This window comes from Arvicola amphibius, chromosome 1, assembly GCF_903992535.2.
Source record: "Arvicola amphibius chromosome 1, mArvAmp1.2, whole genome shotgun sequence".
Lineage (NCBI taxonomy): Eukaryota > Metazoa > Chordata > Mammalia > Rodentia > Cricetidae > Arvicola > Arvicola amphibius.
In genome coordinates, this window is record NC_052047.1 from 83,156,504 (window position 1) to 83,173,450 (window position 16,947).

The window sequence follows — 16,947 nt, forward strand, 5'->3', positions numbered from 1 at the left end:
CAAATTGTTAATTGGAATCATAACAGATCACATCACTCCATGAAGATACTCAATACAATCTTGTTTTCAGCAGGACCTCATTATTTTGTGTCTCTCTTCCTTGGTAAGCATTTTATTACAACATTAAATGTCATTTAATACTGTGCTACATTAGGAGAAAATCCCTGTTTTCTAGTACTATAATAGTTGTAATAATTTACATTAAAAAATTCCCAAGTAGGGGCTAGGGAAATGGTTCAGTGGGTAAAGTCTTCGCTGTGCGTGTCAGACTCCAGCCTTTACATGTGTGCCTGCATATATGCACATTTACATGTACACATACCATACACACATACACACACACAATATATATATATATATATATATATATATATATATAGGCATGGAAAAATCTCAAGGTATGTTTTTCAAGCCCTATTTTGAATATTGCCCAACATTACTAGTTTAGGTTGGATTTTTGGTGATATTTGTGTTTTGCTGTGTTTCTTATTTCCTTGAGAAATATCCCAGGCTGGCCTCAGATTTGAACCCCTATTACTGCTTCTACCTCTCTAGTGCTGGGATTACAGGTATGTGTCCCCAGGCCTGCTGTTGGCTAATTTTTAAATAAGACTTCAATGCAATTGTGTGAAAACCATTTTGATGAATTAAAAGTCATGAAGATCAGCATGTTTTACATTATTTCTTGATAAAAAAATAAGATTACTGTAGAAATTGGTGTCATTATTGTAAACTGTGTTTCCATCCGTCAGAAATATTTTATTCCAGCCCCCTTTGGTTCACCAAACATTATTGCCAGTACCCAGTCCCACAGTGGATAAGAGAAGACAGTTGATTTGAAGTGTTCACCTAAAGTCATTTCTCAAACCCCAGGGCACTTGCCCCTGGTCCTGACCACAGACTGTCTGTCTCCTCCTCGGCTCAGGACAGCTGTTGAGGTAAGCTTTGATCATTTGCTTCTGATGTCTTAAAATTAAGAGCATCTGAGTGCTGTGGCCTGGGAAACGGGGTGGAGAGAGAAGGAAGGAAGGAAGGAAGGAAGGAAGGAAGGAAGGAAGGAAGGAAGGAAGGAAGGAGAGACACGGACAGACAGAGGTACAATTATTAGTCAATGTTTGCAATCAGTCTAGCTCCCAAAAGCTTGGAAAGCTTCAAAGGTCTCAAACCTGCACACCATGCCCAAGGCCTGTGGCTTGCTATTTCCCAGGGCCTATTATTTAGAGACTGTCTGTATTACCCTATCAGACAGTGGTGCTTCCTTCCCAGGCTTGCTCACCTGGCCACTGTCTCCTTCTGGGCCCTGGAAGGGTGTATCAAAGCAACAGAACAAGTCAGATGCTATTTTTTTCTCTAGTTCTCTAGGTTGGTATTGTTTCAGCATCGTAGACACACCCGTTTTAATTAATTATGAAGTGTGTTTTGCAAGACAATTTTCTGCTTTATAGAGGATACTTTTTTTTTTTTTTTAGGGGAAATCATTGTGAAACTGCATGTGATTAAGACACAAGCAGTTGGAGGCAGTCTTGGAGTGGTGTGCGCTTGGGTGCGTTGATTGCACGGTCCCATGAAAAGCCGCTTGGGCCTCTGCCCTTAGCTTCTTTTCAGGATACAAAGCACCATGTTTTGGCCTTATTGAACATCTGGGCCTCACAGTGAATAACTAGAACTCTAATGACGATGAGTCTCTCCCAGGATCTCAGGCTTTCAAAGGTGTGCACTATTTAAAGTTTGAACTCAGGTCCTTTTTTTTTTTTTTTTTTTGGAAGGACAACATTTTTAGGAAGGCAAATTTCCTTTCACTACAGTGCATTTTGGATGAAGAAGCAGGAGTTGGGATGAGAAGTTAAAATGAGGACGTGGCTTGCCATATGATGCCAGGGGCAGAGCCGACACTGGGAAGCCCACTGACCAGCAATCCAATCTGCACATCAGAACAAAGCTAACAGACTGATTCAGCAACTGGGAACGTCTGAAGAGCTGCTTCATCCGGGACGTAAGACCACCCACCTGTAAGATGCTCTTCTTGACATACAAACTCCCGGGCTCTGCCAGATCCCCAGATACAGTTTCCTGGAGGCGAGGCTAGACATCCTGGGTGACTAAGCACATCGAAATTTAAAACCACCTGGGTCTATTTTACTCGCTGAAGGATCCGAGACTAAGCAGCAATTGGCACAGCTCAACAAACACCTGTTGAATGAATGACAGCCCTAAGTGGTTGGAGCCTTTAGAGGCTCTAATTACTGATCTCTGTTAGACCATCTAATTTAGCATGCTGTCACAAAAACTGGTAAAATGTCCTATCCCCCAAGGACATTTCTAGCCTGGCAGGGGCGGAGAGGGGGGCAGCCTCAGCAAACTGTCTCACCTTAGCAGCTCTCTATCCGCCTGGATTGAACTGCAAAAGTTAGGACAGAGCCAGCAGCAAATCTCACAGCTCTGCTCTCTTAAAAAGGGAAGGGAGGGATTTGTGAATTTAGGAGTTAGACCCTAAATTCAGTCACTCTGTTGGTAATGGAAGCTGGGGATACTTCTATAAGCTTCCCAGTTTTATTCCAAGGCTGAAATAGTCAAACGATCCAACTCCTTCCCAAATCATTCAAACCCTGGGAAAGAACACAAAAGAAAATGCCTCACTGCTCAAAAGATATATTAAGCACCTCCCGTCTCTTCACTTGGCAGCCAGAGAAGTTAAGGAAAGGCTGAGATGCTGAGTCAGGACTGAGATTCTGAGGACAGCTTGGACTACACAGCAATACCTGATGGGAGTGTTGGGGGAAGGTGGAAAGAGAGGGGAGGGGTCCACCACATCCCGAAAGAGAGTAGATATATATAGTATACATAGAGTGGAATATCTACTGTTCAGCAACGTCAGGGGAAAGCAAGTGCAACAGCAGGAATACATCTCAAACACACCATGTGAATCCCAAGAAACCAACTCTAAATGCTGTGTGACTTCATCACTTACAGTATTACAGAAAACACAGAGCTACAGCAAGAGAGAAGAGATTAGTGGCTGCCTGACCAAAGTTAGAAGTTGGAGACAGATTTAAATATAAGGGAATTTTGAGGGATGAAAGCAATGAATCTGTATCCTGATGAAATTCCCTTATATTTAAATCTATGCATGCGTTCAACCTTGCAGAACTGTATGCTAAACGGTAAGGTCAATGCATGCAGAATATCATTATGTTTCATATTTTATTAAAACAGAACCCTGGGCATCGACAATATAAGCTTATTAGGTCTCTGAGACATTTTCCTTGCCTTTATCAGCATGGGAAACATGTGTAGGTGGTCTTATAGTATGTGAGATAGAGGGGCCACTCTTAAGCACATGGTCTATGATAAGTACATTCTATCTAGGGCCAAATGCAGCATGTAATAACCCAGACGCTCTCTTGTAGAAAATTCCTTTATTATAGTGCAAATAACTTTCAGCAGTGACATAATGTAACAACACATTTAACAACACTTTACACCACGCAGTAAATAAGAAAGTGTTTCTTTGAAAATACGTCATCCTGGGAACAGTATCTTTACATTAATGCCAGAAAATGCCAAAGCTGTTTTCTCAAGGCAATAGGGCTCAATCCTGTTTTGGATATTTTCTCTTAATGCACATGGATTTGTCGATGAGTGCATCAACAATTCTAAGAGTGATCTCTTAGGGGGTTTTAGAGAACTTGGCAAGATTTGAAACCGGGCTTCAAAATTTAAAAAAATATTAATTTTAAGACAATTCTGGAACAGCCCAGAAGCAGAAGTCACTTCTATTAACTTGATAAATATTTACTCCAATTTTGCTGCAGATTGTCTAAAGCCTGCTTCTTATTTCCCCAGAGCCTGTTATCACTAGGTTTTGATTATTGCAAAACTAGGGCTCTGGGTGGATATAGCTCCCTGCGTATGCAAATACTTTCTCCATGGAGCTTCAAATCGCGGTTTCCATCCTGAAATTCCCACCCTAGACCTCTCGGGCTGAGGACAGTGTGCACCTCGTTTCTACTTAGCCATTAGGACAGCAGGATGTGGCCTCTTATTTATTTAGCTAGTCCACAATGACCCCAACATGCCACATCCCAGGAGGCTGGTCAGAGGACCCCACTGCCCTGTCGGGTGATGGTTTAACACTGGATCGGCTGCTAACGAGGTAGCTGACAGGCAGAGAGAGGAGTCACTCCCCAAGCTTCTGCTGAATGATATGTGGTTGGCCATTCAGAAGAGCCCCCTGTGGGGAGGGATGCTTACTACAGGAGTTGAATCCAAGCAAATATATTTCAGGGTACTTTCTAGGTCTTTTGACAAACGCTCCTCAAAAATGGCTTGTCAAACCATGAGAAATTGATCACAGGCTTAAAAAAATACCTGGAGCTACAAAAGAGCTCTCACGGCCGACTATGGCTGAGAAGCCGATGGGAATATCAAGCTTCGTAAGATGCAGCTGCTCTCGGCGGACACGTCTTTGTATATAACACCATGGAACTGTGCTAAACAGTTTCAAAGTTGAGAAGGATCCAAATATATCATCTATAAAAAATTCATTATTTTAGCTTGCTTTATTTAATCTTAGACTTTGGTTCTGAAACACTGTCTACATTCTTGACACATGAAGATGACAGGGCCACTTCAGTGCCTCTGCATGTTGTGTTAAAAAAAAAAAAAAAAAAAACCTTAAAAGCAAAGCAGGACAAGGGGAGGCCCTAAGAAGATACATACACTGTACAAACAAAACCTAAATTATATATAAACACACCCCCACCCAGCACCCCTTCTTCTCCCACTACAAGGCCAAAGCAATGCCAAGGGCCCTTCTCTCCAGGACCAATGCTGTGTGGGAAACACAATCCTACGATTCTAATTATCCCCACCCTTGCAGAGACATCAATAATCTGCAGCCTACCACTAGAGACAGCTTCGCTTTGATTAGTCCCGCAAGCACAGGGAAGCAGTTTCACCGGAAGCATGAAACTACTGGCTGAACTCAAAGACCTGAAATCGCAAGACAATCTCTCAGATGACCTAACCGGATCCCACCTTTTCCCATCATCTCCTCAGAAGCTCCAAAGGCATTGCTTAGGGATACTGGGTAGGGTCTCAGAAGAAAAATTATACAATGAGCTAACAGCTAAGTTGATATAAATTATTTCCTAGTAAGTAATTTGGGGTAATTTGCTTCTGCCTTACACCGTGTTCTGGAATCATTTTCATAGTATACTATTAAAGACTGATATAATAGTTATTTTTAAAGTTGTCTATGCAATCACCTCTTATATGCTTTCCATTATTTTAACAACTTAAGGAGCTATTGTGTAAATCTAGGGAGGAGTTAGCCTTAAGGAAGCCAAAACCGTGCTAAGTCTCAGGAAGGAGAAAAAGGCAATGCAAACAAAAGTTCACATCGTCGACAAAAACTTGAGTTTTATCGAAATGCTGCAAATTTTCCCCAAAAGCACTTATAGCAATTTAAGTCAGAAAGCTAAAGTTGAGGGAGTGGAGAATATGCTCAAATTCTTTAAGGTATAAATCCACTTGTTTATGCTTGGAATACATAATCTTCCCCCTCAGACCTAAGTTCATAATTTGGAGACATTGCTCATCCTCTACGACATGAATACATACACTGGATATAAATAAATAACGGAAGAAGTGTAAGAATCCAGGTTAACACGATGCTGTGCTAAAAAAACAGAACAAACCCAAAACGACCCCCAAGAAACGTAAGAAACCAAACCTTGCACAATCTACATTCTATGTAAATACCCTGACTAAAATGTCGGTTGTGCTACGCAGTTCCACTCTCGTGCAGAAATGCATCGATCTGATGTACCGTTGTTGTTTTTAAGGTCTTTAGCACTTTTGTTCCTAAATATCATCTTGCTCTGAAATGATGAATAATTGCTACCAAATCACAAATCAGATCACAAATCCATTTTAGTTTAGTCTGAATAAAATCCAGCATAAATGTATTACTTTGATCTGGGCACAATGGCTCGATGTCTTTCTTGCGAGCTTTCTTCCGAAACCGGGCAAGCCACAGATGAAGCTGTCATTCTGGACTTACACTGCACGGAAAGAGACAGCGAAGTCTGCCTTTTGTTTTTGTTTTCTTTTTAAGTCTCCAGATTTTGCTAGGACACTTCTCTCAGACAGTCATGTAGTCGTGGCACCTGATCGGATTTGAAATAGAAGTGCTCTGAACATCAGCCAAGCTTGGTGATCTGGAGGTCCCCATTGATCTTTATGGTATCAATTGCAGATAATGTTTGAATACGATGGTAAAAATCAAAAAGTTGGTGTCCATCCACAAATACTCTGAAACGTGGGTGCTCACAAAGAATCTCCACCTAGAAGAAACAAAATAATAATTTAATGCACAATTTTGGATGAATCCTGCTGGAGGAAGGAAAAAAAAAACCCAATACTAAACCCATGCTTCATTGTGGAGAAAAAAATGCCACATCCCCAGTGAATCTTAAACATCAGGAGATGCAGAAAGCAGCACAGACTTCTGGGTTCAACTCCTCCAACTCTCAATTCAGGAAGCCCAGAGCACAGTTCAAAAACTGCGTTCTCACCAGTGCCAGGAAGGGATGAGGTGCTGAAGCAGGGAGCCCACTTTGAGAACCACCGCTCTGTATCAGAGGCTGTGATAAAGGGGCACAGATCTGTTTATGTAACACTTGGTGCCTTCATGTCACTTGCTGAACAGTTCCATCCCACCTAGAGGGGAGCCTCTCCTGATGCATGACTGGTAGCCATTAGCAGCATCTAATAATAGCCTAGACAAACACAGTAAACACTAAGGCAGAGGGAGGGTTGCACAGTAATTACCACTAGACCAAGAATGTGTAATTAACAAGGTTTTGTTAAGCCAAACAAACATGATTCCACACACAGTAAACCCTTTTCTACAATTCATCATAGAGGCCTTTTTTTTTTTTTTTTTTTTTTTTTTTTTTTTTTTGAGGCAGGAGGTTTCTCTGTGTAGCCCTGGCTGTCCTGGAACTCACTCTGTAGCCCATGCTGGCCTTGAACTCAGAGATCCACCTGCCTCTGTCTCCGTGCTGGGATTAAAGGTGTGTGCCACTACCACCTGGCCACCATAGAATTTAAAAATTGGCTGTGCTATGCCACTTTTAGAAAAGCACTGGCAATCACTATGTAGGAGGTTCCATATGTGGTATTAGTCACATTTAATTCATATTACTGTTCAAATTATATCATCAAGAAGTTCTATTTCATTCCTTTTGTTGTTGGGAAGCACTGTGAAAAGCTCAAAATCACAAATTATGCGTGAAGATTTACCACCTGAGACAACTCAGAAGCACTTTGGCTTGCAAGGAAGAGGACCCACATTTAATTCTCTTCTCCCCAAACTCCCCTCGAAATGTCAAATCCTGAATGTGTCTGTTCTATCAGTGGTAGATATGGGGGGGATACTTGGGTTCATTGGCCAGCTGGTTTAGCCCAATTAATGAGATCCAGGCCAGCGAGAGACCCCTGTCTCAAAGGAGATGGATGACGGTGTTCCTAAGGATGATACTTGGATTGCCCTTCAGCCTTCCAGCACACATATGACCACACATGTGTATGCGTGCATATGCATACACATACACACACACACACACCCTTACCATTTAAGAACTGCATAGCAAGAGGAGCCCATGAAGGCTTACCATTCTAAAGGAGGATCTGCAGTAAAGGGTAACTTCTTAGGTTACGATTACAAGGGGACAATCTCATTTCTATCATTGATGTGAAAAAGTTATGGGTTTGTATTTTGCCATAGACTATAGGAAAGAGGAAAAAGCACAAGGCCTTGAGAAGCTCCACACAAAGAACAGCATATCAAGAACTGTTTTGCTTGTTCTGGCTTATAAGCGGCTTGGAACCTTTGACCAAGGTGCCACTGTTGAGAAGCAGGGTAAGAAGGTCTATGAAGACAAGGGCCTCATCACCAGGCCTGATGTGTCAGCAAGTCCTTTTTATATTACTGAGCTGAACCTCTTATTTGGCAGTGTTCTGCAGAGGAATGTATTGCTACTGCTGCCCGATGAGATGGCAAGTTTGGGCTGTGTTTCCTCTGTCAGATAGCGGGAGCAAACCTCTATTATCCAAGCCCAAGGGAAGGAATTTGCCAGCCACACAGTTTGTGACCATGAAACAGACAGGCTTAATTAACCCACAGGGGAAAATAAATACACAAATATGGACTCATTAGCAAAGGGAATGAGAGAAAATGAAATAATAATTACTAAATTGTTTTAAACCCATAATACGGTTTTGAGCTACTCAAAGGCCCAGAAACAGGAAAATTCTGGATACTTATTAATATTTAATAATGAATCAGATATTAGGACTTCGTGCCTAACACCATGATGGGAATCACACAGATTATTTACTAACTACTCCCAGCTTGGCCTGACGATACAAGTCTGTAATCCCAGCTACTCAGCAAAGTGAGCCGGGAGGATTACAAATTCAAGGCCAGCCTGAGCAATTTAGTGAGCTCTTGTTTCAAAGTAGAAATAAAATAGAGGGCTGGGGTTGTAGCTGAATTGTAGACCTTACATAATGTGCACAAAGGCCTTGGGCTCCATCCCCAGAACTGCCCCAAAAGTAAACAAATAAATAATTAATACCTCCATACTGGCTAAGTAGAATTGTGGTTAAGCATTTAGCAATTAGGTATGCCCAGGCCTCCATTAACTAGATACAGGGCTGACCAGAATCAAGAGCTCCTGTGGCAAGCACTGACCACTATTCACGAGCAGATCTCTTTTGTGTTTTTATCCTTTTCTCACAGCAGGGAGACAAGGTTCTTGGACCAGGAAGGAATTCTTAAAGAGCTCTTGGCACACCGCAGATAAGGAGCAGCAGCAGCTCTGCCAACACTCTGCTCAGGCACTCGAGGTACCTACCCTGAATGGCTGGTCTGGGATAAACACTCTGCTCAGGCACTCGAGGTACCTACCCTGAATGGCTGGTCTGGGATAAACACTCTGCTCAGGCACTCAGGTACCTACCCTGAATGGCTGGTCTGGGATAAACACTCTGCTCAGGCACTCAGGTACCTACCCTGAATGGCTGGTCTGGGATAAATGGGAAGTAAGGAATCGCCGACTGTTCTTCACCCCTTTCTCCTGAGATACAAGAGTTTCTGAGGAGCTGCCGGTCTGTGAAGACAGCTTTGAGTTCAATTGCCACATCGGCAGGGGGATCTTCCGAGTCGCCACAGGTCAAGCTGATAGCAAAGCTAAAAAGAAAACAGTGTCACTTAGCTGGAGTTGGAGGTAACATTTTAACTTGACCCAGTTCCTCCTCTTGTGGGTTCATCGGCTGTTAATGGGCCGCTACTGTTTACACAGTGTCTAAACACGGAGAGGATTACACTCAAACCAATAGATTCTGTTACCTAAAGCAGACTTCGGAACTGAAAATAGCTGCAATTGAAGACTTCAAATGCCCCAGGCCACCCGTGCCTTAATCCATTTCTGAATTCTCAAAAACAGCTCCAGAAGTTGACAAGGGAGATATCTTGTAAAGTTTGGTTCTTATTTATTCTCATAGTTTTTACAATGTTTCAAAACCATAAAAAAAGAAAAAGAAATCTTTTGGCCTCTTCAAGGGTCAAAGAGAAACTTGTAGGCCTATTTTTGTCATTGCTGATATAAATAGCTATCTAGAGAGATGATGGCTAGGATTCATACACATTCTTTTCATGGGAACATGGTACTTTCTTGGCGCTCCTAAGTAGTAACACTGTCTACAAGGAGAGAAAGAGAAGGCAGCCACAGCTTAGCAACTGCAGGGCTCTGCACTTACCTTTCTGGGTTGAGGTCTACGATGCCCATCACTAATACCTTCTTGCCTGGCCGCATGCCACCTTTAATGTGCCCACAAAATGGAACTATCTGCAAAGGAAGAGGAAGAAAACAGGAAGTTTACAGGCTGTTTGTTAGAGAAGAGCCAGGCCCTCGGCCCTGAGGACCTGACCCATCAGAAAGCAAGGAAGATGCCTCAGAAAGGAAGGATAAAGGCAGAGACATTGAGCACATTGATTTACCAGTCGTGGGAAGTACACGTCGGCTTGAACTGGAGAACCCAGGGAGTTGTTTAAGTGCCCATCATCAAGTTTCTAAAAATAGAAGCACACAGATTGGCTTTCCACAGACCCTTGTTTATTAGGGAGTGAATGGCAGGGAGGAATCAACACAAATCTGTGGGAATCCAGCAGCCCTCCACAGACACATAGGCAGTGTCTGCACATGATGTCTCTTTATAGCTCATTAAATAACCGCGAAACAAAACCCGGCCTTTCCACCCGATCTAAGCCTCTGCTGATCCCTAGACTCTTAGACCGGATCAAATTCAAGGTCGCGGCCCACCGGGAAGCAAAGCCCGTGTAGGTGGGCTGCAGGCCCCTCTCCAAGCACAAATGCTTTCTCGGAACCTCTGCCCCCAGGCCTGTCCTCTGGGACGTGGCTGGTGAGCAGCGACAGCGCGCCGCTTCTCCGGGAGCCCCGGGCGCGGGACTGTCCCCAAAGGGGGAATTCCCCGGCCGCCGGGGCCGCGGCCCCACACTAACCCACGTGCACGCCCACGCGCCCGGCGCGCACCTGGCCGGTGCCCTCTTGCCCCGCGCCCCCGGGACCCGGAGCTCCCAGCCCGCGGCGGCTGACAGGTACGGCGCTTCCTGCAGCGCCGCCGCTCCGTAAGCCTCGCCCGGGCCCGCCGAGCTTCCCTTCCCACCCGCGGCCGCGGCACTCACCACCACGGCGTCGCTGTCGGCCACCGACCCCGCCATGTTCCTGCAGCGAGCGGCGGGGACGCGGCGGCGGGCGCGGGTCCGAGCCGGGCGCGCGCTCACACGGGCGCGCGCGCACGCCCGAGGCTGGCGCGGCCGCAGGCCCGGGAGGGGGAGGGGAGGGGAGGCGAGCGGCGCAGGGAGGACAGTGGCAAGGGCCGCAGTGCGTCGGCCCGGGGTGGCATTTAAAGGCGGCAGGGCCCGGCTCGGGAACCGAGGACCGGGAACAGGGCGGGGACGCGACCGGGGCGCCGCGGCTTGCTCAGCGTGCCCTGCCCCACGGCCATTGGACCGTGGCTGGAGGCCGGGGAGGGCGGTGGCTAGTCGGCGGGAAGGTGGGTGGGGCTGGGGGGGGCGGGGAGGGAGGGCCCAGGTGGGCCAGGTGACAGGTGCCGGGGACACTCCTGGCCCTCCTGACCCGCAGCCCAACCACTCACCTTCTTCCGCATCCTGGGGGGTCGGTGGGATGTTGGGGAGCGAGGTCGGGAGAAGATGGGGGACTCCAAGGCCAGAGACCCGGAGTGGCTTCTTTCAGAGAATTTCAACCGAGTGGGAGGAAAAGTTGGTTTCACTGTCGGGAGGAGAAAGCGAATGGAGGGTCAAAAGCTCGCAGAAGGCTGTATTTGATCCTAAAGAAAGAAGCAGCCTGGACTCCAGGGAGGGAGTTTGCAGAACACCGACCAAGGCTCTTTTCCCCAGGGAAGCGCAGACCCGTGTCGGGGTCCTAGATGCTTTCTTCGGCAGGTGCCCGGCCAAATGGTCTCTGTCCTCAGCTAGTTTAAAAATCTCCCGACATTCTTGGTGGAATACTTCCCAGGGAATACACACGCTTCTCTTTTATTCTAAGGCTCAGACTCTTACGGTATTTCCACTCTAGCATTATTATGTAAGTTCTCAGATAAGGCTGCAGCAACATGCCCTCTATTAGGTGACATCCTTGGCTTACCCAGTGCTCTGTGTGAATCGTCACACTAATAGGCAAAGGGGCTTGAGTGAGTTGCTATAGTCCCAAAGGGGCCCTTTGTGAGGCTTGGCATCTCCGCAGCGTTTGTATTTGAGATTTGCCTTTCCAAACCAGCGCTAATCATGGCAGCTAATTGTGGTAATCTCCACAGTGCGGGGAGAATTACCCGAGCATGTCTGTAATCCGGAGAGCATTCGTGGAAGTGGGTCTCAGAATTAGAGGCCGAAGGGAGGTGTAATTGTGGTTCCTGTTCAGCTCTTGTTTATTAGTCTGAGCTAAAAAAAATCACATCTATTATTCTAAGATATAAGGCAATTTTAGGAAACTTGATATTTCAAAGTCATGCTTTGATTATCTGAAGTTTTAAGAGTCTAGTATAGGGAAAAGCACTACAGTAATTATTTGCTATTAGCTAAGAGTGGTGCACTATATCATGGGGATTATAAAGGGCTGGTGTTCTGGGTTCAAATTCTGCCTTATTACTGATAGTAAGTAGTGTGTTTCAATTTCTTCATCAGAGACGATGACAGTAACTATGATGATGCCCATCTTGAATTACTGTGCAGCTTAGTAAACTTGTTCACACACCTTCCCAAGAAGAGCACCCAGCATGCTCTAAGGCAAGTCTTGAGTGCCTGCTGTTGACCAGGAACTGAGGATCAACAGGGAAGTTGTTGAGATTACATTCTAGTGAGGAAAGGCAGACCTAAGTAAACTGGTAATTACGCAGGTAGTTAAGATTCTGGAGGAAATTAAGGCAGGGAGAGAGAGTGCTATTTAAGTAGGGCAGTCTGGAAAAGTAACATTGAGAAGAACTCTGAAGGAAGGAGGGAGGTAAGGAGGAGGGTCAGACCTCTGGAGGAAGAGGTTGCTGGCAGTAGGAACTGTAAGGATAGAGCCCTAAGCTGGGACCTTGGAGCAATGCCGGGCCAGTAGTGTAGAAGTGGGTGCTAAGGTCTTTTATGCCAAGGAAATGGGAAGACATTGAAAATTTCTGTGCAAGGGAGGGAAAGCTTGTTTTGGGGGTTTGGGGAGCAAACCCAGGGCCTTGCATGTGCAGGGTGAGCATACTGCTCCTGAGTCACATCCTGGACCTGTATCCTCTGATGTTGATGCATCCCTCTAGCGGATGTGACAAGGACCCCTGCAAACAGGCAATGGGCAGGTGGTGGGAGGCTCTGCCTGGCCCAGAGGAAGAGGAACCACTGTGAAACCCTAGCATGTCCCATCACGAAGCTTTGGCAGGTCGTTACCAAGCTTCTCTTAGGTCTTAGAAGCTTCTAGTTCTGAAAAGCTGTGTGAGGGGCACCCACACCAGCAGAGTTAAGTGTGGTCTGCTGAATGAATGAAAGTACTCGTGATACATGGCTTTTCGGGGTGAAGAATAACCCTTAGACTTGTCTGCGAGTGGAGTTTGAGATATTTGGGTTGCTGTGATGGATTTCTTACATCTTGGGGGTATAAAGAATTGTCGAGGTGCAGAACTGCCTGGCATGTGCCAACATGGTGAATTTCCTTTTATTGAAACAAAACTAAACAAAACAAAAAAGCTTGATTCTTCTCAGTCAGTCTAAATGGCTAATTTTACAAAAGGGAGAAGAAAGTGTAAAAGATTGACTTTGTAACTAAAACCTAAGTGGGGCTGAACAACCCTCTACACGGAAAAGCTACTATAGAATTAATGAATTAAAGCTTCCAAATTTTCCTCAGAGTTTCCAGAGTGAAAGACAGGTAAGCATTTCTCTGTGCTTTGTTTATCGGCATTCATACCCAGAAAAGGTTGACAAAGACTATGACCTGACTATGAAAAACAACCAGAACTCACGACAAACAACATTTTTGCTAGGAACTTCTTTTTAGAAGCTCTTGGGGACTAAGATTCTAAAGCAGCCGCTGCCAGAGGTGATCAGTCTCGAAAAACATATAAGCAAGACTTTGAAGATGGACTTCTCAAGTTAAAACAGGAACCCGCTCTCTTGTCCCTTTTGATCCCGTATCCTTGCAATCTGTGCCTGCAGATTTCTGTGGTGGGGGGAGAGTAATGTCCTGCTGTAGCCCAGACATCACGTTATCAGCGTTGCTAGAAGTGGGACCCAGGAACAAAGATTTGTAAACATTCCAACAAGTACCTCTAACAGGATCGCCCATCAGAACCCTGTGGGTGCAGCCACAAGCTCAGAATGTCCCTCAGTAGCGATACTTGGGATCATTTGATCTCTGTTCTCTAGTGCCAGGTTAATTTTGTTATAAACCTGATATGCTTACTGTGCCTGAATATTTATTAAAACTGAAATCTCTCAAAACGTGTGTTTTTTGTCCCATGACATTGATTCCCTCAAACTGTGAAGGGAAGGGAAGCCATAGCCCGCTCTGAGGAACAGAGCCCTGCACAGTGCTGGAAGTTCATTCAGACATTTAGTTTCTCATAATTGTTTTTTGCCAAACCAGTCCCTGTTCTTATGAGCACTGTTCGCACAAGGCAACAAAATACCCAAATGCAGCATTCTTTGATCTGCCTACTTACATAGGAGGGCACATTTATCAAGCAACTTCTCTGCATTTCAATGCATGATTACAGTTTTTAATTATTTGAGGAACTATAGCCTGGTTATCAAATAATTCTTTTAGACATACACAAAATTTTCTTCTACCCAAACAATTAGGAGGCAGCTGTGAGACTTGGCAGTCAGCACTGGTGCTGAGCAACTCATGAACTTCTGTTATTTATGGGGAAGCTAGACCAGCCTCCTGCGTGCCTGCGTGTGTTTTAATTACAGAGCACAGAAAGGACTGATCTCAGCCCCTCCCCGCAAGAAGATAGCCATGACCCATTCCCTGGAAGAGTGCGGGGAGTTAAAGACCATACAGTTCCTTGTCCCCTGAACCTTCTGGATGCTAGCTCCCTTCTGTGAAAGGCAACAAAAGAAAGCCTGGCAGAGGGGTGGTAAACCCAACTTCCTTCCCCCAGAGCCGGCAATGTGAACGGAAGGGGTTCTGAGACTCCTTGCAGCCAGACTTGTGCCTGTCCTGAGAGTCATTGCCAGGCATGGGGGCCTTCTCTCCAGCTTACCTGCAGGTATTTCCAAGAGCCCACTGATCCAAGACCAGTGCTCTTTCTTCGGGGAGTGGGGAGTGTGACAGATCGATGTGACTGGACCCCCCAGCCTAATTACACTCCCCTCATTGCTGCTGAAAACTTCTGTTTTCACTTGTTGGCACCTAGTCCTCCCTTTTGGGGTTTCTGTGATTTTATTTCCTGTTTGGTGGTATAAAGGGCTTTTTCATCTTGTAGTTTTGTGGGAACTTGCCTGGCTTGGGTGAGTGGAAGAGAGACACTCTGTCCCTTGGGGACTTAGAGTCCCTGACCCACAGGAGGGAAGTCAGGAAGCATCTCTCTGGTGCTCAGGGGTTACAGAGGAAACATTTAGGTGACACATGTTGCCCGCCTCCTTCAAAGCAGGGGGCAGCTTCTACAAGGAACATGAAGGTTTAAACTTGATGTTCACGTTTGAATGCTCACGTGCCTTGCATGTTTAACACTTCATTGAACTAGGCTCTGCTTTGGTTGCTGTTTTATTAATATTTTACTTTCATTTAAAAAAAAAAAAGGCCAGGCATGGTAGTACGGGTCTTTCATCCTAGCACTAGGGTGGCACAGATCTCTGTGAGTTCAAGGCCAGCCTGGTCTATATAGTGATTTCCTCAGGCAAGCCAGAGTTACGTGGGAGACTACCCCTGCCCCCAACAAAACAACAACAGCAACACAGAAACCTTAGAGACAAAAGTAAAAACCAACCACACACACTTATGTTCACTGGAAGTGTTTAGCTCTATGTGTCTTCAGGGCACCACTGTAGCCATAATGTTAGAGCTAAGGACACAGCATTCCAAAACATGATTGACTATTCTACCCACAGTGCACCCGTCTGGTGTGTTTTCAGCTGGTTACCCTGAGAAATCACAGATAGGGGTAGCTGTGAAAAGGAATTCGCGTCTAGAAGGGAAAGGAAATTGTGTTAATGATTACCTGTATCAAGAAGAGGGATGCCCCGAGTGATTTTATGGCTGGAGAGGCCACAGGACCTGGTAACCTTTCTTCACTGTGCATTTCCTGCCTATCTTCCCATAACATATCGTTACCCCACTCCAATCCCCTGTGCGCCATAGCTCAGGGTGCTCTATGGGGTCTGGCATCTGCTCCCTCTCTGATTCTCCTTTTTATCTGAGACTCTCATGACTGTGCATAATTAAGCATGATTCCGCTCCTCTTCATCTGTCTTGTCAGTTCAATTCAGAGGCTCGGCAAAGAACTAGGAAGGCAAAGGAAATCCATCTTCCGTCCTTACGCTCATATAATAGATTCCACCTCCGCACACTGTTGCTCCCATGTGGCAATATTCAGAATGAGTCTCCGCGTATCTCTGCCAACATGCTGCCTGGAAGAAAATGAAGATCTCGTGTTTCGTATCCAGGGACCAGTTCCAGCACTCCTGAGAAGGGAGCACACTCCCATGGAAGTCCAGCCTATCTGATGGTTTCAAACAGAGCTGTTCAAGTGACTGCTTCATAGACTCTGCATGAACTAGTGAAGAAAACACTTTTTAATATTTCTTTGTGGTGCTCAGTATGAACACACCCTGTACTACTGAGCTGTTCCTGAAGCCTGAAAACATTTGGAATTAAGAATTTTGAGTTGACGGTCTGCATGTAACAGCAAGCTCGTTACATGTTCATTCACAATGTTGGTAAGCTCTGCTTGCTCCTGAACCTGAGAACTAGTTGAGACTCTTATGGTAAGGAAACTTAGAGCTGGGTACCACTTTTCAAGACTGCCTAGATGGGATGGATTAAAGGTAGGGGGGCATCATCATTTTTTTCTTAAAAGCCACCTCTCTATTATTACCAAGAATAAATAAAAGTAACTTCTGGGAGAGAGCAAAGTCACTGTGTATATCTTGTTTTGAGATGAGCTCTTAACTATGTAGCTCAGGCTGGCCCCAAATTATCCTCCCTCCTGCCTCAACCTCCTGTGCACAAGGATGACAGGTGTGTATAACCATTCTTGGCTCAATCCCAGAAACTTTCTGTCAGAGAAAACTCCACCACGAGGTAGACAGCCACCTCATTTGCTTTCAGGTGCTTATCCGTGGAGCAAGCTTCATGCTCCCGGCTC

General features: G+C 45.4%; 1 protein-coding gene across 2 annotated transcripts; it reads right to left on the reverse strand.

The window, feature by feature from the left end:
- Positions 1-3,401: 3,401 nt before the first annotated feature.
- On the reverse strand, positions 3,402-11,304 carry Lgalsl (galectin like). Of its 2 annotated transcripts, none has more exons than XM_038329763.2 (5): positions 11,248-11,304; positions 10,070-10,141; positions 9,829-9,917; positions 9,082-9,259; positions 3,402-6,347 (listed from the first exon to the last, which is right to left on the reverse strand). In XM_038329763.2, the coding sequence occupies exons 1-5, from the start codon at positions 11,257-11,259 to the stop codon at positions 6,204-6,206; spliced, it is 495 nt and encodes a 164-aa protein (XP_038185691.1). In that variant the 5' UTR covers positions 11,260-11,304; the 3' UTR covers positions 3,402-6,203. The 2 variants fall into 2 exon arrangements, with proteins under 2 accessions (XP_038185691.1, XP_038185682.1); XM_038329754.2 differs by lacking the exon at positions 11,248-11,304 and adding an exon at positions 10,775-10,896.
- Positions 11,305-16,947: the final 5,643 nt, after the last annotated feature.